Here is a 26842-nt window from a genome sequence, read left to right on the forward strand (position 1 = left end):
CCCAGATCGAGTGCTCTGTGGCATGCCTACGGGGTTTGTCCAGACTGTCAACAGATGTAGGAGGGCCCAGCCCATGATGGGCAGCGCCATTCCCTGGACAGGTGGTGCGGGACTATATAAGAAAGTTAGCTAAGCATGGGTCTGTGAGTGAGCCAGAGAGCGAGCCACCAAGTACAATTCCTCCATGGTTCCTGCTTCCTTGGCTGTGAGTGAGGAATAGCAAACAGGCTGACCTTGAGTTCCTGCCCTGCCCCTCCTCAGCAACGGACTATGACTTGCAAATATAAGGTAAATAACCCCTGTCTTCCCCTAAGTTGCTTTTGGTCACGGTGTTTGCCACAGCAATGAAACCAGCACAGCGTCCTAACTTGTCCAGGCCCCATGACAAATTCTGACTATGCCCCTGTGGAATTATTGTTCATGACTGCATACTGTCAGAGGTGCAAACACCAATCGTGAGTCGTGCAGACGATCCAATCAGCGACCTGGGTTTCAGTGACCATTGCCACAAAGCACTTTTCACCCAAAAGTCAGGGTCAACAGCTGAGCTGACGCCTGCATGCTGATATCAGGTGCTTGGGATTGTGGCCAAGACCTTGTGTAGGTCCAGCCTGCTACTCAGCAGATGGGGTCAATTATGTGGACAATAGTTCTGACCTCAGAAACCCAAAGGGCACTTTCTCACCCAATCAGACATCTTCCGATATTCACGCACACACGGACAAAACTCCTTGAAAGCAAACCAGGAGGAAGGGGCGTGGGTTTCAAAGCTTTTTATTTTGGCTGCCTTAGGACCTTGCTTTCGACTCTGCCATACCGAACATGGCCAAGTTTACCTGCATACAGAAAGGGACACTTCTGTACCGTTTCCCAAGTGCTGGGAGATGCAGAAGAGGTGACCTCACAAACTCCCTACCACGCTCCAGGGCCGGAAGAGCTCCAAGGCAGGCTGTAGTGTTCAGAGCCCAGTGTAGACATGCTATCCCCAGGCAGGAAGCCAGGCAGGACGTGACCACTGGGGACAGTTACTGTCAAGGATTAGCAGCAACCAAATAAATAAGAATACTACCATGAAGTCTACACAGACACGTATTTGGTTCTTTGAAAAACAAATCCAACACACACAAAAAAAGGGACGGCAGGGAAGGCATGAAGGGCTGAAGGGGAAACTCTTATCTGTAAAGTGCTCTTCGGGGTGGAGGGTCTTTGGGGCCAGGCCCAGAGCTCCAGCTTTGTGGGAAAAGGGCAGGACTGTGAGAGAAGATAGCATGCAATTTCTAGACACTTGGCATTCAAAGTGGACAGAGCTAAAGAGAGCCACTCTCCAGCAGGGTCTGCAGTCTACAGGTGGGCACAAGGCCCCTGCACGTGGGATCTACCCACATAAGAGCAGAGTAGAGACACGCACACACACACATACACACTCACGCACATGCTCAGCACAGCACTGCTCCAGCTGGCTGGGTGGCCACGTGGGGAGGGCCCCACGGCAACATGCGTTGAAGCCTCCTCCAGGAGCAGACACTTCTCAGGCGGCAGACAGGAATGGGAAGAAGAAGAAGTCGAAGGCAAACTTGAGGGCACCGTGCACTGTGCTACGCCAGTCCTGCTCGATCTTCACGTGGCGCCGGGCTGGGGACAGTTGTGCCATGCAGTTGAGGCAGCTGATGGCCTTGAGCTCGAAGACGGGCCACTTGCTGCCCAGGCGGCCCTCGAGGATAGTGCTGAACTCAATGAGGCTGCCCTGGCGCAGGTTCAGCAGCACATCCTTGAACTCGCTGCTGGCCCGCAGAACGATGTCCTTGGTGATGTCGTCTTCTTCGTGGCCACGGTTGCCATTGGTCCCAAATGGCATCCCCACCGTGATCTCAAACTTGTACCGGTCAAACCTCTTGATGTGGCAGGGGTGTTTAGCTAGCTGTTTGAGGCGGCAGAGCTCCTCCTCAGCTGTGGATGTGTTGTCGGGGCTGCAGGATGGGTAGGCCTCGCCATACAGACAGCGCATCCAGTCACCCAAGAAGAACGGGAGCATGTTGATGGCCGACTCAGCACTGTTGTCGATCTCGGTCACTCGAACGTACTTGAAGCGGCCTGTCCACGTGACCCTGTGGCCTTCCAGGTGGCTGCAGAGAATCTGGGTCCGTGCCATGTTGGTCTCCTTCCAGGCCCGTGGCCCGCACAGGAAGCCATACTGCTGCCAGGTAAGTGTGGAGTTGTAGACCTTCATGCCTTCTGAGCGGTACACGTAGAACCAGCAGAAGAGCAGGATAGCCGTGAGCCACACCAGAATGAGCTTGACCATGGAACTCCGAGTCAGGGACTTGACCATCTCCACCACTGAGAAGTTGGCCTTGGTCCACCATCGGACAAGCAGGGGCACGCCACAGATCACCGTGGTGACCATGATCTTGGTGAGGTCCAGTGACAGGAACCATCGGGCAAACTGCACCATGCCCATGAGGACAAGGCCAGCCACCAGGATGGGGAGGGCAAAGAGGAAGAGGAAGTAGCCAATAGAGGCGCGGACCAGGCCCAGGCCGGTTGACTGGAGCAAAATGACCACGGACAGTTCACACCACATGAAGCACACCAGGTAGGGCACCAGGTAGCAATAAGTGCCCTTGAAGTTCCTCAGCTGAGCCATTCGGAAGAAGAGGTAGAAGAGGTAGACATAGAGCAGGCAGGGGAGGCTGACATTGAGGACGATGAAGTGGCCGATGGGCACGGTAAAGAATGTCTGGCCAAGCACTTTCAGGAAGTGCCAGTCCACGGGCATGGTGGGCAGAAGGGACAACAAGCCAGCAGCCACCTCCGTGACCAGGGCCCGCCTGGTATAGGGCTCGGCAGAGCTGCTCAGGCTCATGTAGCTGGTCACCGTGAAGAAGGTGGAGATGACGGCCAGCTCCGAGCAGGGGATGCAGTCCTTGCTGGCCAGGGGGAAGGAGAAGATGACGAAGGCAACTGACAGCAGGAAGTGGACATAGGGCTCCAGGTGGTTCCAGCCGAAGTTGACTTCCGCCTGCTCCACGTCTAGGTTGGGCTCGAAGCGCAGCAACAGGTCCGTGAGAGTGCGGAAGTTCTCCCAGGCCTTGCTGTCCTGGAACACCTTGAGGGTGCAGATGACCATGGACACAAAGGACAAGTAGAAGACCACCAGGGGGATGAAGAAGGCGAAGAAGTCGATGGTTAGGTTGCTGATGATGAAGAAGAAGATGAGGGCATTGATGTGATGTGTGGGCACGATGGTAGACAGCCAGTGCATGCCTGCCTTGGAGGCCAAGTCGATCAGGTACTCTTTGATCTCCATGATGGCATGTAAAGGGTACTTCATCACCTAGGGTGAGACAGGCAGTTGAAACTAACCAGGACAAGAGCCCCTTGCCATCCAACATGGACACTCTCTAGTGCTCCCCATGCTCCACAGTGCCTAGGGGTCTGCTTTCTTCTAAGCCCTATACCTCCGTGCTGAGGTACACCTTCCCACTGTGTTGTTTGAAATGAGAATGGACCCCACAGGCTCACATATTTGGGTGCTTGGTTCCCAATTAAGGAATTGTTTAGGAAGGGAGGTGTGGCACTGTTGGAGAAAGTTTGTCACTGGAGGTAGGCTTTAAGGTTTCCAAAGCCCACACCAGGGCCAGTCTTGCTCTCTGTCTCTGCCTGCAACTTGCAGATCAGGATGTAAATTCTCAGTTACTGTTCTGCTCCAGTGCCAGGCCTACCTGCCTGATGCCATGCTTCCTGCCATTGGGAGAACGGGCTTACCCTCTGAAACTGTAAGCAATTAAATGCTTTCTGTTGTAAGTTGCCTTGGTTATGGTGTCTCTTCACAGCACTAGAACAGTAACTGAGACATTCACCTTCTGCTAGGGTGATCAGGAATTTATTTGCACATGCCTACCATATCTAGGGGAAGGCACATGGGTCCCTAGCTCCCCCTCTTCCCTTAGGCCTCCTGCTTTGATATACAACAGCACTGAGCCGCCCGTCAGAGGTGTGTCCCTCTCCTGGGTATGGATGTCAACTCCCTGAGTCTGTTTCCTCAGTTGTCAAAGGGACAGTAACCATGACGTCACCAGGCTACACCACACACTAGAGATGGTAGCATGAGCACCGAGGAAGGTCCTCCCACTGACTGTAAACCAAAGCAGAGGGCTGCAACCCAAACTGGCATGGAACATGGCCGCCTTTAACTGGCATGCCCGAGGCAAGCGGGAGGAAGCTGAAATCTGAGAGAAAATGTCCGTGTCAGATTTTCCACAAGTTAATGTAAAACATATTAGGATTTTAAAACATTAAGTTTGCTTTTAAGAGGCTACCCGGCTTCCTCAGTCTTGAGGAAAGCTGCTCGGCAGCTAGAACATTCTTTGTGGGAGTCATCGGTTTAAGGCTCCTGTTACTCTCTCAGGAATCTCTTGCTTCCCTGCATACTCCCTGCAAGGTAAGGCCCTGAGGGCTGAGGCAGCTTGCATATGGAGACTTGAGTGAGGGCTCACTGCTTTTTTTTTTCTGTACAAGACTCCTAATGACACAGTGGGAAGAGACGGAAGGGCCAGGATGGCTCCAAACACTACTGCATGGAGTATCTCGTTGCAGACTTTAAATCTTTCTCTCCTTAAAAGAACTTCTTGACCTCACACAGTTCAGACTCAGGTCACTGGGAAGTGACAGGACACACACTCAGACTAGGGCGTCGCAGAGGAGGCACTGCGGTGCAAGCTGGGACGCTCTGGCCTGAGGGTCTTCCCCAATTCATCCTTTCAGCTTGACCTCACGAGCAAGAGTGTTATGGGGGCTCCTCTTGGCCAAGAACCATATGTACCCCGGCTACCTTCTCTCATGGTAGCAGTGCCATCTGGGCATCCTGTCGTCTGTGAACATGCTCAATCTGGTCCAGCTCTGGGTGGACTTTCCTCCCAGCCATGAGCTCCTGTGCCACACTGATGCTCAGCACCTTCAGGGTAACAGTCCTTTCTGCTCTTCCCGCTACCAGCCTCAGTGGTGAGAGTAAGGCTTTCCCTGTCAACAACCCGGGGGCATGGCTCACACATGGGTCTCATCTCTCTGGAATGTGCTGAGCTGCTCCCTGCTTTCTATCTTTCTATCTGTCCTGTCTCCCGGTCCCCTGCGGTGACCTGCTCCGTACTCCGGCTCCCTGTGGAGACTTTCCAGTTACTTCATGCCAGCTCATCCAGCTAAGCCATGTCATGTTGTCGTCCCCATTCTGACCTATTTGCCACATCTTACTCATCACGCGTGGTTCATCTCGTCTTGGTCATAAACACTGGACTGTGGCACGCACAGCTCTTTGCTATGTGACAATTCCTCTGGTGACAGGTCCTTGTGTGGGCCTTGGGTTTGTGGCCATACTGTACTAAACCATTTACCTGGATCAAACTGCCCAGTACCCAGTGATGCTCATATTCCTGCAGAATAAAATATAGAGACATCTGGCCCAGCTTCATAAGCTGACTTGGGGCAACTCTGCAATGTCCTAAGACCACACCCTGTGTTTGCACTGAGTCCCAACAATGTGGAGACTTGTCAGAGCAGAGTGCATTTCTATGTCTCTCTTATCCTCATGTCTCCCTCCAGTGTGTCTGCCCTCCCAGTTCATTTTTAGTGTCCCTGACTCAGCTGGCCCTAGACCCTAGCACTGGGTTTTGGGAAGGCATATTTAGAAAGTGGCCTCTGTCCTGAGCCACAGACAACATCGCTACAGAGTGACTCTAAATGAAAGTGCAGCTCCAGGGCCTCGGCCTGCTGCCCACACACATCTGCCCAGACACGAGGGCTGTGAAGAGTCACAAGCACCCGGTGAAGACCACCCCAGTACATCTGCATGACCCTGCCTTTGCTTTCTGAGGAGTCAAGGACCCTTCTGACCTGCAGCTTCTGGGAGGGGAGCCGTTGGCCGGGAAGGAGCTGCACTTACTTTCTGGCGCAGCGGCAGGTCCTCGGGGCTCTTCCCTGCCAGCTCATCCTCATCTTCATCCTCATCCTGCAGGAACAGGTTGGTGGGGATGATGCCCTTGGCATACTTCTTGGTGAGCTCCACGAAGTCATCCAGAGCAATATAGTTCTTGGCTGAAGCAAGGGGAAAAGATACCAGGTTCTGCAAAACCCCATCACTGTGACCCTGATAACACAGGTGATGCAGGTGGCAACTTGGGGCCCAGATGGGTTTAGGCGTAGGACCATTCCTGGGGCAAGGGCACGGGAAAAAGGTGGTGGGGAGGAAGCGGTGGGTCTACCCTCTGTTACCCCACCTCTGCCTCTGACCTAGGTGACATACTACCTATGTGAAATGACTTGCCTTCCCAGTCCTTAATGCCTGAAGTCCCCCTGACCCCTCAAGCCAAGCTCTACTGCTAGACCATCAGACAGCTTGCATCCCTGGTACCCTCTGATGTCCTTCCCTCCTTTCCACCTGGCGGGGCCTCAAGGTGCCAAGGACTAGCCGCTCCTAGGATCCAGGGGCCTGTCACTCTCTGACCCCCGTCCATCATGACCCCCAAAAAGACCTACTATACACCCAATAACTCCTCCATCCAACAAGGCCTACCATGCGTCCACCAAGCTCTCATCTCACAGGATCTGTAGAGGGCCAACATAAGTTTGCCTCTTACCCCAACCCCACCAGGATCCCCCGAGGACCCACGAAACACTGGGGATAGGTGAAAGAAATGCAGCCTGTGTCAAAGGCTGGGCTCCCGGCTTTCAGGGAAGACAAAGGCTAGATGCTGGCAGGGAGTCAGCAAGAGCCATGGCCATGTTGGAAGCTCCCACTAGGCTAGCTTCGTGAGTTGATATGACAAGTCACAATTGTGAGCCCCTGTCCCACCCACTGGGCTCTCCTATCAGCGATGAGAAGCCATAAGCCCCCTCCCACATGTCCATCTTCTCAAGGATGGGAGTCTGGGGCCCTTGAACTACAGATTTCATCCCCTACCCCTACCATACACGGAGGGATCGTCTGGTGCCTTCAAATTCTGATCCCAGACATTCCAAGAGTACCTCCAGTTCTGTGTGCCCCCAGCCTCTCTCCTACATGGATGCTGTAACACTCTACTGCTGCCTCATCATAAGTGCCCACATGGGACACACCCCCCACACACTCCCTGGTCCCCTTCTCCTTCCTCTTTCCCTCACTGAACTTTCTGCTCACTCAGGTTCCAGCCCTGACTCTGGCCTTCACAGGGTTGAGGACTGTCACACTGTAATCTCTTTTCCACTGTAGTCTGAGCTCTCAGTGTACAAGGCTCAAGTCACAGGGACAAAAATACTGTCCCTCAAAGTGACTGAATGAAAGTCCATTTAGGTCAGAGACGCTGGCAGGCGAGCCAGGCTAGGATGCACAGGAAAGGTGGATGCTGATCTGGGTAGTGGACGGGAAGCAGACAGCGGATAGCAGAATGGGCATCCATACTCACATTCACTGCTGACAAGCCGCTCCAGCATGCGCCTCTGCTTCTGCAAGGACTTGGGGACCGGGCCTGGCTGTGGCCCTCCATCTGCAGGATCAGAGAGGATTGGAAGCTGGGGCTGCCAAGTTGTCCCTTCATGCCCCATGCATGAGCCCACCAAGTACATGTCCTCAGGATCCTGGGCTATTATGTGCTCAGGGACCACAGGGCTTGGGGTCCCGTCATATGCCAGGGCCATATCCCTGGGTAGTTATCTCTGGACCATCTCACAAGGAGGACCAGCGTGCTCGGGGCTGTTTCTACTCAATGATAAACACACCCTACCCATCCTTCCCCTCTTTGGCTGGCACTGCCAGCTCTTGACCACCTTTAGCCATTATCATATACTAGTCCTCTCCCTGGGGGTGAGGACCAAGCTTCTGTCACTCTCTGTATCTCTGATCCTTAAACCAGAAGCAGACCAAGATACCTACGATGAATAAGTGAACTATAAATGGTATTTACAGCTTTGCCAACATGCCAGCCACCTCCTAACCATGGGGCCCCAACCCCCACAGGAAAGGCAAATGGAGTTGTCGGTGATGTGTCTGGCCTACCCTGCTCGTTGACCTGCCCGACATTTTCCAACAGCTCGGACACAGTCACCTGCTTCTTCTTCTTGGGGTTGAGTTTCCAATACATGACCAGGGCAGCCTTGCGCACGGCCCTCTCTAGGTCAGTCTCAGAGGACAGCTGCTTCACCTCGGCCTCATTCTCAGAAGTGATGCCTGACAGACAGACAGACAGACAGACAGACAGACAGACAGACAGACAGAAGCATTAGGCAAAGCCATGCCCCACAGCATCCCCCAAAGGCACTCCCAGGAGGCTGGCCACAGGGCCATGAGGGATCTGACTGGCTTCCTGACTCAGGGTAGAGTGGATACCTGTCCCCAAAGTGTATCTGAGCCTATCCCTGATGGCACCCATGCTCCAGGTTGGAGGCCAGGCTGGTCTGGCAGTGCCTCAGTGTACACTGGAGCACATAGCTGCCAGCCCTTCCTGGCTTGTTCCCTCTCACACCTTGTCCTCAGGGGACCCTCAGCAGGGACTACAGTAAGAACAAGGTACAAAGCAAGGTGCTGCGGGCCCAAGTCTGAAGAGGAACAAGTCACTTAGAATCTGGGTCAGAATCGCTGCAATTACCAGTGGAACCGTGGCAAGAAGGGGGCATCCCTGTGCCCACGGTGTTTCCTGGGCTGAGACTCTACACAAGGTAGCTGGGAACATGGATTCTTCCACACAGAACAAAGAAAGAATGCCAGATGACCCAGGGGCGTGAGGTGAGCAGAGACAAGGGCAGCAGTGGCAAAATGGTATGGCTTCTCTTTCAGGAGGACTGGACTTTTTACCTGCCCAGGAATCTCAGGCAGGATTACAGGGCAGGGCAGGGCAGAGCGGGTGAGCCTGTGCTGCCTCCCCTTCCCACCTTCCAGGGCTGTGTGCCTACCCCTGCTCCTAGGCAGCCCTGGGAACCACTGGCCCCAGCCCACAGCCTAACATGACCAGCTCTAGGTTATTCTGCCTGCTGTGGCCTGGGCAGTTGGGCCAGGACACCCTGGCTGACAGAACTTAATGGGGAAACCATTCTTGTTTTATTTTGTTTTCCCCACAAATGACCAGTCTAGCTGTTGAAGAGAAAAAATTACGTCTACTAAATGTAACTTTGAAAACACTGATATATACCAGAAGAAAAGATACAGCGTGCCTCTCTGTGCTTTGGTTATGAGTAATTTGTATCCTGATGGCTTCTATATATTGCAAGTTTTATACAGCAAGCATAAAAATTTACAATTAAAAATAAATATCGAACTACGCAACCACAACAAAAACTCAGTGAAACCCCCATGTCACCTTCCGCAGACTTGGAGGCTACAGGACATTCGCACTCCAGGACACTTGGGACAGTTGCCTCCTCCTGACTCTAAAGAGTTACTTCCCGATTTGAACTAGAACCCAGAAGGGAAGTGAGAATAATTAATTACTAATTACTGCAGACACCAAGCACAGGACGAAGGACAAAGAATTGGCCTGGCTTGTGAAGTACCTGGCAGATTTCAAAAACCTCTCAGGGCAAGGAGGCAACAAAAAGACCTCTCCCTTCCCGACAGCATGGCCAGCATGGCAAACCACATACCCGGCGTGCAGCGGCTGAAGGCCCCACACAGTCTCACCTTTCCTGTCAGCCAGGCAGCGCCTCAGCAGCTTCACAGCTTCCCGCCTGCCCTGCTTGGCTGCCAAGATTAGCCAGGCCACGGCCGAGCAGCTGTTGAGTTCTTCGTCGACATCATTGGCAAGCCGCAGGTAGTGTTTGCCCACCTGAGAGCAGAGACAGCCATCACCCTCCAGCTTCAAGGACCCTGCTCTCCTCACTATGGGGCAGGAAGACAGGATGTGGGCTCTCCACCGTGCTTAGATCCTTCCCTCGCTCCACGCCTACTGGGTGCTGGAACCCCATTATGGTCAGAAAACTAGAGGCAGAAAATGACTGAGTCCATTTCCTGCCTCTCCAGCAGCTCAAGCTGGAGAAAGGCAGCCAGGAGAAGCCCTGGTCCTAGGCCAGATTACTACTTATTTTTATAATAGAATTTTAAAATAAAAAGCATTACATTTATTTATGCATTTATTGCATATGAACATGTGTGTGCATGGATGCCACAGCACACATGTGGAGGTAAGAGGACAACTCGTGGGAATCGTTTTTCTCCTCCCACCATGTGGGTTCTGGGACTCGAACTCAGGACACCAGGCTTGGGGCTGCAAGCACCTTTACCTGCTGAGCCATCTCGCCAGCCCTGACAGATTTACTGAACTGTAACCATGGCTGCTTGCTTACAAGCTGACATGACAGGTTTTCTGTTTGTCATGGAAATGTTGATTAGTTTAGACAGATTGTGGAGTCCAAAATATTTACTCTCTGGCCCTATGCAAAAATGCTCACTAACCCAGTCCAATCTTCCTACTCTACAGATGGGCAAAGGGAAGCCAAAAACACAGACAGGCCAGGAAAGAGCTGGGCATGCTCCCTGAGTTCAGGAGGATTTCACAATCCAACCAGCTCCATGGATGCTCACTAGCCTCTGAGGCACAGGGCACAGGCTGGGGACAATTTCACAGTCCAACTGGCCCCTCAGATACAAACAGAAAACTTTCCTTGTGCCTCTACATAGAGACTTTCGCTCCTCTTTGAGGGTTGTAGGGTGGGAAACTCCAGGAGTCACTTGCTTGAGCTACAAACATGGAAGTCAGGTGGTCAGAGGTCATTCTCGGTCCCTTACATCACAGTGACCTCCCTGTAGGGTTTGCTGAGGTGAGGCTGGAGGCAGAATGGGGCACCCTAGACCCAGGGATGGGAAATAGTAGGGAGCATGGACTGGTCTGGCTGCCTGCACAGTGCAGAAAGACCGACAGGAGGGGACAAAACTGTCTTGGCCTCCATGGCAGCCAAAACGTGAGACATCTGATTTCCACCTGCCAGGGCATCTTGAGGACAGAAATGATGGCCTGTCACCTGGGTCTCTGACACCCAGGAAGTTTGTCTTGTCTGGGCTCCTCTGCTTACAACGTTCCTGTCCAATGCCCTGGACATGGTGAGCCTGCAGCTGAGGCAAGTCCTCCTTAGGAGCAAGCCTGCTGCAGACAGCTGGAAGAGGAAGGAGGGAGGGTGCCCTGGAGGAGTGCATGCCTAAAACAGGATGTGTGTGCTGGACCAGAGTGGTGAACACAGGTGCACCAAGAAGGTACTGAAGGAACAAAAACCACCCCAAACTAACCAATATGGAGGGTTACATAACCACACTAGTTCCCCACAGAAAAGGTCAGACCCCTACTCCATGAGCTACAGGGCACCAAGTCAGGCTCACTGTGCTGGGGTCACATTCTAAGATTTCCCTCCACCCCAGATGCTGGTCCTCACCTCTGTCTGTGCTTTGGGGTCTCCAGCCTTGGCTTTCTCCAGGACTTCTTCAAAGGGGATCTCCACATCTGCTTTCACGGGACCTTGAACATGAGGAGAAATCAGAATGTCACACAGCCAGACCTTACACCTGCCAGTGGAATGAGGGATGGAGGGTCCAGGCTTCAGGAGTTCTGCTACTGATTCTCAGTGAGGCAGGAGGAAGAGGCTGCGAGGCAGGAGGATGAGGTTAGGACATAGAGGGAGCCTGGGAGACAGCGGGTTGCCTTCCGACGCTGCTAGCAAGTCGTAACAGTGGCAGCCTGTTCTGTACCAGGGGTGTTTGCCACTAGGAGCTCTGTGGTATGAGGACTGGGAGTGGGGTGCAGACCTGAGTCCTACTGTTGCCCTTCAGCTCCAACCCACTCACAGGGCTGCAGTCTGAGAGGCCTTAAAGAGAATGCACAGCTTGCTCAACAGGCAGTGCGGCTTTGGAGGACGCAGTTGACGGGCACCTTTATTCTGAAGGGTGGGTGTCTTCACTGTCAAGGCTGCCCTGAAAAAATGCTGTAAGCTGGGAATTTACAATCTGGAGTTTATCGTTTAGGGTTCTGGGGGCTGAGAAGTCTGAGTTCATGGTGTCAGTAGACAGATCTCAGGGACTTATTTTATAAGGGCACTAATCTTATTTGAGACTCTACCCTCATGATCTCATCACACTCCAATAAGAAATAAGCAACAACCTCGTCAGGGGCTGTAGGGAAATGTGTGCAAGTCTACCTGGCACCTCCCATCCCCAAACAAGTGCATGGTTCAGGGATGGACAGTGTCAAGCCAATGGTGTCTTGTACTGGGTCTGTAAGAACAGCCTTCCTCTCATGCCAGATCGGCTCTATGTGGGGGGGTACCCTATGGAAAGAGCCTACCTGAGAGAGAGGACACCACAGGAAGGCAGAGCAGAGTAGAGAGGGGAGTAAAGGGGAAGATACCTCCTAGTGACAGTATATGAACCCTGGGTCCAGCCTCACCTGGAGTTGAAAGCTAGAGTTTCTATGGTATGATAGAGGTGGGTCTTGTATTTATCTGTTGCTTTCAATGGTTAATTAATAAAGAAAACTGCTTGATTAATAAAGAAAACTGCTTGGCCCTGATAGGACAGAAAATTAGGTAGGCGGAGTAGACAGAACAGAATGTTGGGAGAAAGAAGCTGAGTCAGGGAGTCGCCATGATTCTCCCACTCCAGACAGACGCAGGTTAAGATCTTTCCTGGTAAGCCACCTTGTGGTGCTACACAGATTATTAGAAATGGGTTAGATCAATATGTAAGAGCTAGCCAATAATAGGCTGAAACTAATGGGCCAGACAGTGTTTAAAAGAATACAGTTTCCGTGTAATTATTTCGGGTAAAGCTAGCCGGGTGGCAGAAAGTGGCCCGCCATTTCTTCTACTACAATGGTATATGGTCCGGGGCTGGGGAGATAGTGCAGAGGGTTAAGTTCAGAGTACTTGCCCCATAAGCAGTGAGGACTTGAGTTTAAATCCTTAGCGCCCACACTAAAAAGCTAATCACGGCTATGAATGCCAGAAACCCCAGAACTGGAGACCAGAGGAAGAGGGATTCTGGCCAGCCAGCCAGCCAATCTAGCCAAAACAAGAAGCTTCTAATTCAATAAGGGAACCTGTTTCATGGGAATTAGAGCAATAGAGGAAGACACCCAACATCTTCCTCTGGCCTCTGGTGTGCACACCTGCACAATCACATGCACACACTCAACACAATCCCCCCCCCCCACACACACACATCATACCACACTCCACATACACAGGAAGGATAGAAGGAAAGAAGGAAGGAAGGGAGGGAGGACAAAGAAAGAAAGGAAGGAAGGAGGGAGGGAAGTAGAAGAAAAAGGAAGGAAGGAAGGAAGGAAGGAAGGAAGGAAGGAAGGAAGGAAGGAAGGAAGGAAGGAAGGAAGGAAGGAAGAGGTCCTTGCCATTGTCCCCTACTTTTGTTCCTGCCAGTGCGTACTGGGTTTCTGTCATCTGCGACTGAGAGGCTCCCAACTAACTCCAATCGTCTAGTCACATGTAATCAGTCAAGTAGCTCATACAATTCTGTGAAGGTCCTGACCTCTGTGACTGCCCATCTCTTCAGCTGGTGCTCTTCCACAGGCTCCATGTACTTGAAAGAGTCCTGTACAGCATGCAAACTTGGCAGTCCTGCTGACCATCTTGGGGAGGAGAACCCCCGTGGTACACTGTCCTTTCTGCTGGCTCCAGCTCCTTCATCCATCCCAGTCCCCAGCAGTGCAATGGCGTGGTCCACTGCACTAGGTCTGACTGGTCTCCATGCCCCAGCTTCCAGCAGTACAGCTCAGCGAACTCAGAACAAGCAGGGCTAAGGGCACTGGGCCGACAAGGGAGTAGCTGTGTGTAGGTCTGCAGTGTTCTGGCCTACACGTCTCAGCACACCCACCCAGCACTCACGGTCTGGAGACTGTGGTGCTGCCTGCAGGGCCATGCTCAGCCACGCCAGACAGTCTCTGACACTTTTCTCTACCCAGCCTTGACTGTACACCAAGCACTCCCAGAGGCAACCTCTGTTTCCACACCACAGAGTCATCTTATACCTAATAGATGCTTAAACTTCCTAAAACATGTTAAACACCCTTAGAAGAACACAATTATAAACACACGACCAATAAATCTGACACAGCATCCTGTCTCTAACATGTCACACTTCCTCATCATGGGTCCTGGGTCTTTGGCCTCCAGCATTTCTCTGTCCATCCATCAGAAGGGATTATGTTGATGGGCGAGAAGAATGGCAAAGGCACTGGGGTCACATCACCCCTGTGGCCAGAGCAGAGGATCATGTGTACTAGGGTTTTCCCACACTGGACAGTCAAGGCTACCTGGGTGGGGGTTTCCACAATAAACAGGGTAGCTGAGGCCACCCTAGACCAATGGAGTCTCTTTCCCATGTAGGATAGCCAGGTTGAGAAGTCTCCCATAGGGAGATGGGGATACAAAGAACTGATAGAGTCTCCCAATGGGGCAATCAGGATCACTCTGGGAGGAGGGGTTCTTCAGCATATGTGGGACAGTAGCGACACCACCCTTCTAGCTGGCAGAACCATAGGGAAGGCGCAAAGACAACTGTTGCTTGGTGGCCTGAACAGGCTAAGGCACTTGGCCCCTGTCACCCACCCAGCGGATGTTACTGAGCCAAGGAGCCATGGTCACAGCTCACTCTGAGAGCCAGTGAGGAGAGCCATGGAAAACAGCCATGTTGTCAGCTCAGGTGACATGATCACTGGAGACAACGGCCCTGCCTAGAGAGACTTCCTGGAGAGGCTGACATGAGAGGCTTGGAATGCAACCAGAGACTGGAAGTAACAAACAGAGGCACGCTGCCAGCTTTCCAGAAGACACAGGGACCATGGGGGTGACCTCACGACACGGCCGCTGAAGCACAGGGTCAGTGTGTACTCAAGGACGTGGGCCGGGCCAGGAGGAATAGAGGCTTTGCTGCCTCCTAAACTATGGGACTCTGAGACCAGAGCTCAGTTGTGTGACCTAAGGGAAGCAGGGTCCCACACCCAATTCTACATTGGCTCCTCACACCTAAACAGCCATGGTTCTACCAGAAGCCCTGTGAGGCCCAGGGGCTCCTGAGAGGCTCAGAGGGGTGAAGAGAAAGGGCCGTAACCAGGCTGGGACCGAGATGGCCTCGGTCCCAGAGGTCTGCGTCTGACCCCGGGGCACCTGGGCCAGGGCTGCAGGTCCATGCAGCCTACTTTCCGTCCTCCTGTCACACCAGGCCAGGGGCCCTAGGCAGCACGACAGTCCGAAGTCTCCAACAGGCCCAGACCAGTGTCGCTTAACCCGAACCAGCAGCAAGTCTATTCACTTCTGCCACCAGAGGGGCACACGGGCAGGGTTACAGATAGCATTGGCAGACCACACTGAGTCCCCGGTCCTCTGTGTTCACTGAGTCACCTAGGCCACCTAGGTCACTAGGACCAGGCTCTGGGTTTCTGCTGAGGTGAGTGTTAGGACCGACCCTTGATGCCTGAAGCCCAGGACACCTATGGAGAAGTGCTGGGCTCCTGTGCTGACCTATGGGCTATGTGGCTATGAGCTCCTGCTGACTGGCTGGGCACAGCTGGACACAAGTCGTATGTGACCTGGGCAGCACTGCTGGGGCAAAACTCAACATTCAGAATGAACCCATCTCTTTGTTCCGAAGTCCCTAGGCACTCTAGAGCCTCATCCCTTCCTGTGGTGGCCTGCTAGCCCATGGCGCTGGTCACCTTTGCTGTCTGGTCTCAGGAGCATCCCAGACCAGCCACGAGCACCAGCAGGGCACCTTCTCATATGGCAGGTGGCTTGCCAGGACTACCAGCAGGGCCAGGAGTGTGAGTGTTCCAGCAAAGTTCTATGGACCAGAAGGGAATCTGGAGGAGAGCTGAAGAGTGGGGACCCCTAAGCAGCGCCAGGTTTTGAAAGGCAATTCAGATGATACCTTAACCCCAGGTTCCCTCAGGGGCTATAACCAAAGTCCCCAGCACTGAGATCAACGCCAAGGATGCCATCCCTCATTTGTCACCATGCAGCACAGGTTTGGGAAGGGTCCTATAGGGCAGTCATGAGCCTTGGACCCTGTCACCAAAGCCTGGCAGGCTCCACTCTGGGGACAGATAACTGGCTTGGTGAAGGTTCCCTTGGCCAGTGCACTCAATTCAGCAGGCACACAGTATGTCCTCTGTTCCTGGCCACCAAGTCCCTGGTGGCCCACTGGAAAGTACAAAATCAAACTACTCCAAACTCCCACGTCTCCCACCCCAGCTGAGCGGGGCCCAGAGGGCCACAGCTTCTTTTTCCATCTTCTTTCTCATCTGAGAAAGGAGATGGCAGCAGGTGACAGTGCCCGACCCCAGGCTTGTAGTGGGGGAGGGGCCGATGCAGTTGGAGGCCAAAAGAGTTATTAGGCAGAGCCTCGTGTTGTAGCTACACATCTGTATCTTAGCAGATGCTCAGTGAGCCTGCAGACATGTTAGCCAACTAGCTGAACTCTCCCTGGCAGGAACTCTAGGCCCCAATGCCCCTGCCAGCAGGGTGGGGCCTATTGTCCAACATCAGTGACCAGGGACAGGGGAGTTGACACTTGGACTTTTAACGACTGGAACCTCTAGACTGCTGTCCCACCTGGCTGGCTCTTCCCAGTGCCACTGTGGGCAGAGCACACACAGCTGACACCTGCTTCCTGATGGTATCTGAAACAGCGATCTGGGCCTTTTACTCAGATACCCACAGTGAAACCCAGCTTTCCGGCCATGGCCTCTGCCCCCAGAGTCACACGATATCAGAGAGAAGGGCTGGGTGGTATTTGGCGCTGGGCTTGGATCTGGGGCCAGGCCTTGACTGCCTTGGAGGCAAAGCTGAGGGACACAGTGATCTCTTAAGAAGATTTATAAAGCAAAGGGTCTGAGCACAGGGCAGCTGAAGGTGACATTGGCCAGGCAGTGTTAGCTGCCCAGGAGCCTTAACCCCAGTCAAGCAGGCTGGAACCCCTTCAGCTCTGCCAGGGAGGCAGCCAGAAGATCTGGTCCCTTGATTCAGGAACTAAAAAGCAACAGGCTGCGATCTGTGGACAGGCTGGCAGACAGTGGTAGACACAGGGGTGCGCACCACTAATCGAGGGACTCAGCAGGTGCTGGGTGGGGGTGCTGCTGGGTTGGAGCGGTCACTGAGGACTGCTGGCCTTTCTCAGAGAAAACAGAAAATGCCAACAGCTGCAACAAGGTGGCAGAACAATGTTGTGGAATATTACTGTAACTGTGTAAAGGTGTGTTGCATTTGTTTATGCTGCATTTGTTTCACTATGCAAAGATGTGTTGCATTTGTTTATGCTGCATTTGTCTGTGTAAAGATGTGTTGTATTTGTTTATGTTGCATTTGTTTAACTCTGTAAAGATGTATTGCATTTGTTTATGCTGCATTTGTTTCACTATGCAAAGATGTGTTGCATTTGTTTATGCTGCATTTGTTTAACTATACAAAGATGTATTACATTTGTTTAACTATGTAAAGATGATGTATTGCATTTGTTTATGCTGCATTTGTTTCACTACGCAAAGATGTGTTACATTTGTTTATGCTGCATTTGTTTAACTATGTAAAGATGTGTTATATTTGTTTGTGTTGCATTTGTTTAACTATGTAAAGATGTGTTGCTGTTTCACCTTGCCTGCCTAAGGCACTGAATTGGTCTAATAAAAGGCTGAACAGCCAATAGCTAGGCAGTAGAGGGATAGGCAGGGCTGGTGGGCAGAGAGAATAAGTAGGAGAGAAATCTAGGCTCCAGAGAGAACCAGAGGGAGACACCTGGGGCCAGTCAGCCAGGCAGCCACCAGCCAACCAGACACAGAAGCAGCAGGAAAAGTAGGACATACAGAATGAAAGAAAGGTAAAAAGTCCCAAGGCAAAATGTAGATGAAGAGAAACAGGTTAAATTAAGTTATAAGGGTTAGTGGGACAAACATAGGCTAAAGGCTGGGTTTTCATAATTAATGAGAAGTCTACGTGTCATGATTTGGGGGCTGGTGGTCTGAGAAAGTCTGAACAAACTGACCAGGACTGGAGGTGGTACCCCATCACTCAGACCTACCACCCAGGGACCAAAAGGTACCTCGCACTAACCCCCCAGGTATAGAAAGAGATAGTCTCAGCATCTGCATGGCAGCAGTTCAGGTCACACAGACACCACCTCTTTACAGCCCATGGAGAGAAGTAATTTGACACAAACCTTTGCCCAAAGATACAGCCCCACTCTGTGACTACCCACCCCAGGAGGCAAAGGTTCGGTAGATGACATCACACGCTGGAACGCAGTGTCAAGTGGAACTGTGGAGTCACACAAATGCCAGGGTGGCAGGACTAACTGGAGGGGACAGGCCGAGTACACGGGATCCAGAGCCGGAGTCGATGCTAGTCAGTTGCCACCAACAGGCATCATTGTCCTCCTGCATCATGACAGGCCATGTCCAATCTCCACACATGGTCCTTGGGTGCTCCTTCCTGACAGGCTCCCATCCTCTCCCCCCCCCCCCAAGGCAATCCTTGCAGGATTGACCCTGTCCTGCATTGCTGGACTCCAGACTCTGCAGATAGTGTGCCTGGGCTCTCATTCATTTAACTTGATGCTTACCCCGCCCCCACATCCTCCCACAATCATCCCCGCTTGGCACCTGACACAGGAGAAGGGCACATGCTGCCTGGAGGCACAAGAACTTGGGGAGGCCAGAGGTTGACAAGAAGCCCCTATATGATCACATAGGCTAGCTCCTGTGAGGCACAGAGTCCCACACTCAGCCCATAACTGACCTGCTGCATCTCAGGACACTTCTAAGTCAGAGGCGAGTCGCGACTATTCCCAAGGCTCAGTTTTCACCCAGCAGAGGCCCATGAGGTCAATTTAAATGCTTCACAGAAGAAATATTTTTTAATTAAGAAACCAGGAAGAGACATCAAACTGCACTACAGAATAAGGAGGATATTTCTTTTTTTGTTTGTTTGTTTTTCGAGACAGGGTTTCTCTGTGGTTTTGGAGCCTGTCCTGGAACTAGCTCTTGTAGACCAGGCTGGTCTCGAACTCACAGAGAAGGAGGATATTTCTTTGGAAACATTTGGAGAGAGAGAGAGAGAGGAGGGAGGGAGGGAAAGAGGGAAGGAGAGAGAGAAAGTGCATGTGCACAAGCACATGCATCCTTGCACCCCACAGGCACCAATAGAATATGTGGTTCTTCCCATGAGCCGAGACTGGAAAGAGGTTGCAAAGGCAGGTGACCTCATGAGCAAATGGCATCCCAAAAGGTGAGGTGAGCAGAGCACTTTGGGGGTAGGGGTTCTCAGTGGGCAAAAAGGAGGTGAGAAACCATGAGGGCCAATCCGAAGGATGCAGAATGACCTCAAGGTGCAGGGAGGAACAGGTGACAAGCCAGAGGTAAGAACACAGGGCTGAACCACTATGCACTCAAGCCCTTCTGAGAGCTGGGGGGTCCAAGTAGGACCACAGAGACTGCAGGTGTGACCGTGAGCATCTCTGAGCCATGTGGTCCACCTGTGAGACTGCTGCCCAAGGGAGAAAGATACTGACTGAAGGGCTGATCATACAATTGACATCCACATGCACTTGGCATGCTGCAGCCCCAGTATTTGAGGAACTTAAGGAACCCAGCCATGTGTCCACCCTGCTTCCCCAGGTTGCTGTGGACTGAGGACTGCAGGCCTTCCTGGCCCTAACCCCTTACCAGTTCTATGCACTCCTTCTCGGCTGCTGGCATGAGGGGCCCGTGGCTCTGAAGTGGTTGCTTCCCCAGCACTTGGTCCAGCGTTGGGATCAGCCTGAGATCTGGGAGCATGTGAAGCCTCAACCTTTTCCTGCTCCAGGGAGGCAGTGGCATTGAGCCGGGCCCGGGCCTGGGGCTGGACCTGAGGCTGCGGTATGGATGGAGGAGGTGGGCCAGAGGGGCTTGGAGGTGGAGTGCCAGAGTTCATCTTGCCTGCAAACAAAAAGGAGGGTCAGACACACAAAAAGGCCCCTGAAACAGCCTGATGATAAAATAAGGAACGGGTGTGAGCTGCCAAGCTTGGTAATCTCGTTTAATCTGACGACCCCGGGGGGCAGCTTCAAGTTCTAACAGGTCAAGCCAGGTGACCCTGAACTTTTGTGCTTTCCTTTGAGAAATGAGGATGATGCTGATGACACTCAGAGAGATGGGACATGTGGTATATACTGAACATAGATAGGGCCTCACCATGGAGGATGCATGGGAACCTACATGTGTCACCTAGCATCTGTGAAAAATGAGTCTTTGCCGAGGGAATAGCTGAACTGTTTGAATGAGATCACGTGGACTTAGGCTGGTCCTAAGTTCAATTGGAGTTCAATTGGTGGTGTCCTTAGAAACAGACCCAGCACAGGAGCCACATGGAGATGGACCAGAGGATAAACATCAAAGACTAATGGACACCCCAGGCGATGGAGAGGGGAGAATAGCCTGGAGTCTCCAGAGGGACCAGGCCTGGACACATCATTTTGGCTTCAGCTTTCAGATTCCACAACTGCAGACAACATACTTCAGTAAACACACTGACTTCTGATGGAAGCTTGAAGAAATAACACTGGGGCTAGGGAGAAGGCTCGGTGGTGAGGAGTATTGACGGCTCTTCCAGAGGACATGCGTTCTATTCCCAGCACCCACATGGCAGCTCACAACTGTCTATCTCTAACTATAGTTCCAGCAGGTATGATGCCTTCTCCTGGCTCTGCATACATGCACATGGTACACATACATGCACACAAACAAAACTCTCATCTATATAAAATAAAATACACACAAAATAAAAGCAAATCCTTTTTAAAAGACACTAACACTTGGATAGAGTAAACACACGGGATGAGGCCGAGGTAGGGGGCACAACTGGTGAGCCCTAGGGACCAGGCCCTAGTCTCAGGACCATGAACCCCAGCTTGTAATACACGTTCTACAAAGCCAGCTCTCGAATCGCCTGGAGAGCGGTCAGTATGCAACACTGGTGAAAGGGGTTGACTGGTCAGCAAAAGGGCCTTGCATGTTGCTTAGCAACTTGGAAAATAACAGGTCATCGTCATTAAGGCAGTCATGAGCAGAGACCATAGAACAGCAAGTACTGGAGGATTCCAAGCCAAGAAGGGCTTTGAGGGGACGGAGAGAGACCCCTGAAACTGCTGGACTCCTGCACACAGGAATTTGGAGAGACCGTTCCTCAGATTCCCAAATGACCCTCCATAAAGTCAAGGCCATGTCTGTCCTCTTCATCACTTTTAAGGAAGCAAGCTGGGGAGTCTGGCTATGAGGAAATAGAATTCTGACTCAAAGAGTCCCTGATCTCTTGGTCTGGGCTACCAGTCATGTGATCCTGAACAACTGTGTGCCCTTCCAAGCATCAGCATCCATATCTAGAACCCAGGACATAGCTCCATGCTCAGGATGACTGTGAGGACAGAGGACCCAAGACCAAGTTGCAAGGGACCAGGTCTCAGTATCTAGCCCTGCGCCTGACCAATAGTTTCCAGATGGGTGGTTCTGCGCACTGTACCACCAGAAAAGCCAGGAATGGACACAGGCTTCTACGCTAGTCACAGACTCTTCCACTTCTGTTCCACCCCCAGCTACAAATGGGTCCCATAGAGGGGAGCTGTGTCTAAAGGGCAAAGCAGATTTCAATCTAACATTCTCCTTGCACGGGGAAGAATCTTTAATTCAATTTACTTTCTTATTTATGTTTTCTTGAGCCCTTATTTTAAAACATTCCCCAGAGATATTTAAAACCAAAAGCATGACCAAGTCTCATGAATCTGTTTGGAAATCAACATGGGGCTCTGAGCGCAGGCTTCCGGGAATGGCAATGCCTTGCAGACCTTATCAGCTAGCTAAATGTGCAGCCCCACAGGGGCATGCAGAGCAATGGGGGACTACACATCGTACATCTACAGGGACATACAGACCCATGAGGATATGCAAACTGACAGGGACTTCACACCCATGGGAGCCCCCAGACCCAAGGGAGGCCACAGCCGGCAGGGCAGCGAACAAGGGGCTATGATCTCCACATAGAACCACCTCACCGCCAGACCACCTCAGACTCAAGACAGGGTCATCGGCAAGCTGCCTCCTCCATTCGTTCCCCTGCCATGAACAAAGGTACCGCTTCCACTTTCATGAAAGGTAGAAGGGGCAACACAAGGCACAGCACCTGTCTTTAGGCAGAAGCTCTGCTCAGCCCTCGCGTGCACCTCCTGTGGGCTCCTGCGAACCTAGCAGGTAGGAACACACCATCCCAGGTCCCTGGTGAGGAAACCGTTCAGCCTTCAATCTCATCCATCGCCCAGACCCGCTGTTCAAACAGCTTGAGGTGCCGGGGCTGGGTTCAAACCCACTCCTGTGATTCCTCCGACCTCAGCAAACATGGTGCTGAAAGAGGCCTTGCACGCTCCCTACCCTTCTCCCAGTCCGTTCATTGACACACTGGCTGTCATCCCACAGTACCAAGCAACGGCTGTGGCCTGCAGTGTCCTTCTTCAGGGAGCCCTTCCACCCCTCCTCAGTACAAAGTTTCACAACCTTTAGTTGCAGCTCCAGCTAGCTACACATTGGCCAGGGTTTCCCAGAGGCCTCTTCTGAGGCCCTAAACACTAGCTCTCAGGGCTTCTGTCTTCTCTCCGTGATAAAAGAGGGCACTTCATAGTCACAGGTACCATGGGGAGTGGCTGCTTAGCTTCCTTGCCTCAGTTTCCCCCACACCTTCCACATCAGGTGCAAAGGGATATGGTAAAAGAGAAAGCCACCTATAAATGGCGAGGTATTTTAAAACAAAACAAAAAAAAAGCCCTAAATGGGGGACTTTGGGAATAGCTCAAATGGAAAAATGCTTGCCAGGCATAAGGCTCTGAGTTCAATCCCCAATCCCAATGTAAAAACAGAAGCCTTACGCAGTAATTCTGGAGGCAGACAGGCTGATCCAGGAGCCTGGCTGGCCAGGCAGCCTCACCTAGTTGGCAAGCTCCAGGCCAGGGAGAGACCCTGTTTCAAAAACCCAAGGTGGACAGTGGTTGAAGAACAGCTAAGGTTGACCTCTAGCCTCCCACATGTGTACATCCATGAGTACATGCATACATATGAACACACAGAGACCTGAGTATGAACGCCTCCCCTTCAGGAAATGTAAGGGGAACAGGCTTCGGCTGACTGCTACGCTCCTACGTAACTGACCACGTGCACATAGTGGTCAAAGCAAAACTATTTAAAGCAAGAAGTCTGGTAAGGCTGGGTGGTATTGGCACATGCCTTTAATCCCAGAATTTGGGAGGCAGAGGCAGGTGGATTTCTCTGAGTCCGAGGCCAGCCTGGTCTACAAAAGTGAGTTCTAGGACAGCTGGGACTGTCTTGAAAAACCAAAAAGAAAAAGAAAAAGAAAGAAAGAAATCTGGTAAGACAGGATGGACGGATGCAGGGGAATTCATTTCAGGTTTTGAGGGCACTGGCCAAGCCTAGTTTAGGGCAAAGATCTTGTTAATTCAAAACAGTTTCCTGGAATTATTGGTCACAGGGACACAAGAATCAGACCATCAGACCTGATTGGGGGTGGGAGAACTGGCCTGGTGCCGTGGTGAGTTCGGAATTCAGGGCTGCACCTCAGGGCATACACTCGGACTTAAAGAATGCAAGCTGAAACACTAGGCTGTCAGGCTTCAGGGCACTGGGACTGATAGGGCTGAATGACCCTAGGCAAGTCCCTCCTAGGACTGGAGATCCCTGGCTGTAGAACAAGAACCTCGTCACCCAGCTCTGGCCCCAGATCCACAGTGGCCAGAGCAGTGGCTTTAGAACCCATCATTGAGTAAGAGCCCCAAACACAAAGTGGCTGGCATTCCTTCCCTGTGAACACCAGGGCGTATTTTTATCCCATCTAAACAAAAATGTCAGTGTCAAGGAGCTGTGCTGAGGAGTGGCTATCCCCGGAGAAGCCACGCTGGAGAGGGCTGCCTGACTGTGTTCTATTGAGGTTGGGGCTATAGGACGCATGGAGCCTTCTATGTAGAAAGTTCTAACCCTTCCAGGACAGCTTCATTCTGGTCTACAGGGGATGGTGCCTCTCTCTCAGTCCCTTGGTAACAAGCCTCATGACCAGCCTTTCTGCTTCCACATGGTGCTCATGGGAGACAGGCGAGGCTCACACACAGAGGCATCCCTCACAGCAATGCGCTGGTGTCCAGAGAGCCCAGGGATAAAGTCCTCAGCCTCCACATGGTACCCACTGCACGCTATTAACCATGATCTTGTGTACAGAGAGTCAAAGACAGAAAGCAAAATACACTGTCAAGCAGTATTTCAAAAAAATTTGGTAATCTATCCTGGGTCTGTTTCGGATGAAAACAAAATTTATCTGTAAAAACTACGGAAGAAATGCCCCTCCCCAACAGCAGTACTATCTGAGTAAGGAATATAGGTGGTTTTATTTTAGCTTAAAAAATACATTTCCTTTATTTTCTATCATGAATGTGGAGCATTTGGAGAGTTAAAATGAAGCATTATTTTAAAATCCACCAGTGACCAAGCCCCTGGCCTAGGATACCCACTCTGGCCCGGCCTGACCCAGCCCTCTGGCACAGGGCTGACCCTCAAGACAAGGTCACAAAGCCCTTCATGGCTCCCAGATGCCTATTTTTGCCCAGAGCATTAAGTCCAAACCAAGGAGCAGTCCAGCTCTCCCAGTGTGACAAGTTCACAGGGACAGAGGGGGAGTGAGCTGGGAGGGGCATGGGCTGCAGTGGTGGGCAAAGCTCATCACATTGCTCCTGCTCTGGGCTGGCTGTGAGGGTCAGCAGGTTGGATTCGGGGACTATCTTATGTCGAGCCTCCCTGCCCAGGAGAAGATGCTCCAGGGCTAACCTCTGAGCATCTGTCTTGGTAGGAAGGCGATATCTAGTTAGACAGCCCGGCTGGAGAAGCCACAGTGATGGAACGAACAGAGAAGCTCTCATTTAACCATGGAAAAGGCCACGTTAGGGACTTTGCAAAGGCCTGGCTAAGCCTTTGGGACAAATGGAAGAGAAAAGGAGATTTTTCAGCATTAGATGTACCCGTGTCCTGGGGAAGGGGTGAAGAGATAGACAAACATCAGTCCCCTGGGGCCAGATGGAATGCCAGGCTAGGAGTGAGCCTGGTCCCATAGGCCCAAGAATGTAAGAGCCTTTGAGGGTGCCTGGAGCCACGGAAGAGCAGGGAGGGGAGTGATGGCCATCCAGACAGAGTGAGAGGCCTGGACAGGGCAAGCACTGGGGTAGATGGGAAGCCAGGGTTCACAGGAGATTGTAACCGGACTAAGATGTAAGAGGAACTAAGAAGTGGGGACTCAGAAGTGACTTGGCATGTGTCTGGGGACTTCAGCCTACTCCTAAAGTTGGGGAGGTGGGAGGAGGGGTGCCTTACAGAGCAGAGTGCTCCCTACCCATTTGGCATCTGTCAGACAGTGTAGGCATTTCTGGGACCAAGACTGAGCTAGGTCTCCTGTGTAACCAGCCCCAAAACTTCTGAAGGTATAGGGGAGGCCAGCACTGGGGCACTCCCCACATTTTTCCACCTGGGAAAGAAGGCAAAGGGCATCGCCAGCGGATGCTGCCTGTGTCTGGGGAGGTTCAAGGAGCATTCAGGAAGGAAATGGAACATAAAAGAACCTCTTTCTAGATCCCTAGTCGGATGAAAAGTACCTGTGAAGGAGGCCGAGATTAACAGGTGAAAAAGCAGGAAACGGTCCCCCCTCCCCCTTCTTTAGGGCTCTGAGTGAGTGATGGAGCCTAGAGATAGGAAAGTCCTAGCCAACCACCAGGGGTCATTGTCCAAGGTGAAGGAGGAAGGGCTGCACTTGCTTGCTGTCCATTAGCAGCGTTGTCCTGGCCAGGTCCCAAATCCACTGAGCTTCTAGTGGCAAATGAAAACTCTAAGTTCTACCCCTGGAACTAAGGGGTCCGCTGCGGTGGAAGGTGGCGGTAGCAGGGAGGTAGTTCTAAGGAACCCATTCACTGGTTTATTGGGCTATCATATAACGTCAACTAACCAAATACGGTGAAAGGACACTGCTGCAATCACACCAAAAGGACAGGGTCAGATTTTCCAGAAGACAGTTATCCGACCAGAACCAAAGTTTCCTAAGGTGCGGTGCATACAGAGCCAGGTTCATACTAGGGTGGGTCACTCCAAGCAGTTCACAAGGGTTCCCGCTGTCCTGCCTCCTTCACTGAGAACCGAAGGAGGAGAGGAACAGCCTCCAAACGCCCCAAGAATCAGGTCCTGTGGGGCCCTGTGCAGGGCCGGGGGGGGGGGGATAGGTCATGATGGGGCAGTTCTGGGGCGTGAACAGTCCCAGATGACCGGCTGTCCGATCTGCAGCGCAGTCTCGCGGGGAGATTTGTAGGTGTGCCCAGTACTCCGGGGCTAGACGAGAGGCGCGCGGTTGGGGCACACCCGATCCGGTTGCGGCAGTAGGCGTCTCGGGCTCCGAGGAGCAGCGAGAGTCCTGGCCTACAACTTCTGGCAACTTGGAGCTGACTTGGGGCCTGGCCACCCATCAAGGGAAACTGAGGCCGGTAGAGCGGTGCCTCCCAGCGCTCCGGAACCCTCCCTGCCGTTGCGCACCCAGAGCCAAGGCCACGGCACAACGATCCTGAAGTACTCACCGGCCGCAGTGCTGGGCCTCCCAACCCGCAGCAAAGTTGCTCAGAAACCGCGGAGATTTGCCCCGGCCAGCAGAGCAAGCAAGGCGGTGCTCTCGGCCCTGCAACCAGCGCGGCCCCAGGCAGGAGGCGGAGCCTGGGCGGGGCCTCTGCCGCCCTCCATTCCTGAAGCTGCTCCCGAGACTGGGCCCGCTGAGAGGCCGG

The 26842-nt window shown here is 52.5% G+C and overlaps 1 protein-coding gene across 1 annotated transcript; it reads right to left on the reverse strand.

Annotated features, from left to right (window-relative positions):
• Window positions 1-764: 764 nt before the first annotated feature.
• On the reverse strand, window positions 765-26758 carry Wfs1 (wolframin ER transmembrane glycoprotein). Its single transcript, XM_057773183.1, has 8 exons — window positions 26642-26758; window positions 19674-19925; window positions 11383-11465; window positions 9641-9785; window positions 8024-8194; window positions 7434-7514; window positions 5936-6087; window positions 765-3334 (listed from the first exon to the last, which is right to left on the reverse strand). Exons 2-8 carry the CDS (start codon window positions 19918-19920, stop codon window positions 1529-1531), a joined length of 2685 nt encoding a protein of 894 aa, XP_057629166.1. The 5' UTR covers window positions 19921-19925; window positions 26642-26758; the 3' UTR covers window positions 765-1528.
• Between the last annotated feature and the right edge of the window lie 84 nt (window positions 26759-26842).

Source organism: Chionomys nivalis, chromosome 6 (genome assembly GCF_950005125.1).
Source record: "Chionomys nivalis chromosome 6, mChiNiv1.1, whole genome shotgun sequence".
Lineage (NCBI taxonomy): Eukaryota > Metazoa > Chordata > Mammalia > Rodentia > Cricetidae > Chionomys > Chionomys nivalis.

Bases quoted from the DNA above. Each gene is read 5' to 3' on its own strand.
- Wfs1 (XM_057773183.1), bottom strand. From the start codon at position 19,920: ATGAACTCTGGCACTCCACCTCCAAGCCCCTCTGGCCCACCTCCTCCA. The intron at 11,466-19,673 runs GTAAGGGGTTAG...CTCATGTTCAAG, and splicing joins AGAAGGAGTGCATAGAACTG to GTCCCGTGAAAGCAGATGTG. The intron at 3,335-5,935 runs GTAAGTGCAGCT...GTCTCACCCTAG, and splicing joins ACCTGCCGCTGCGCCAGAAA to GTGATGAAGTACCCTTTACA.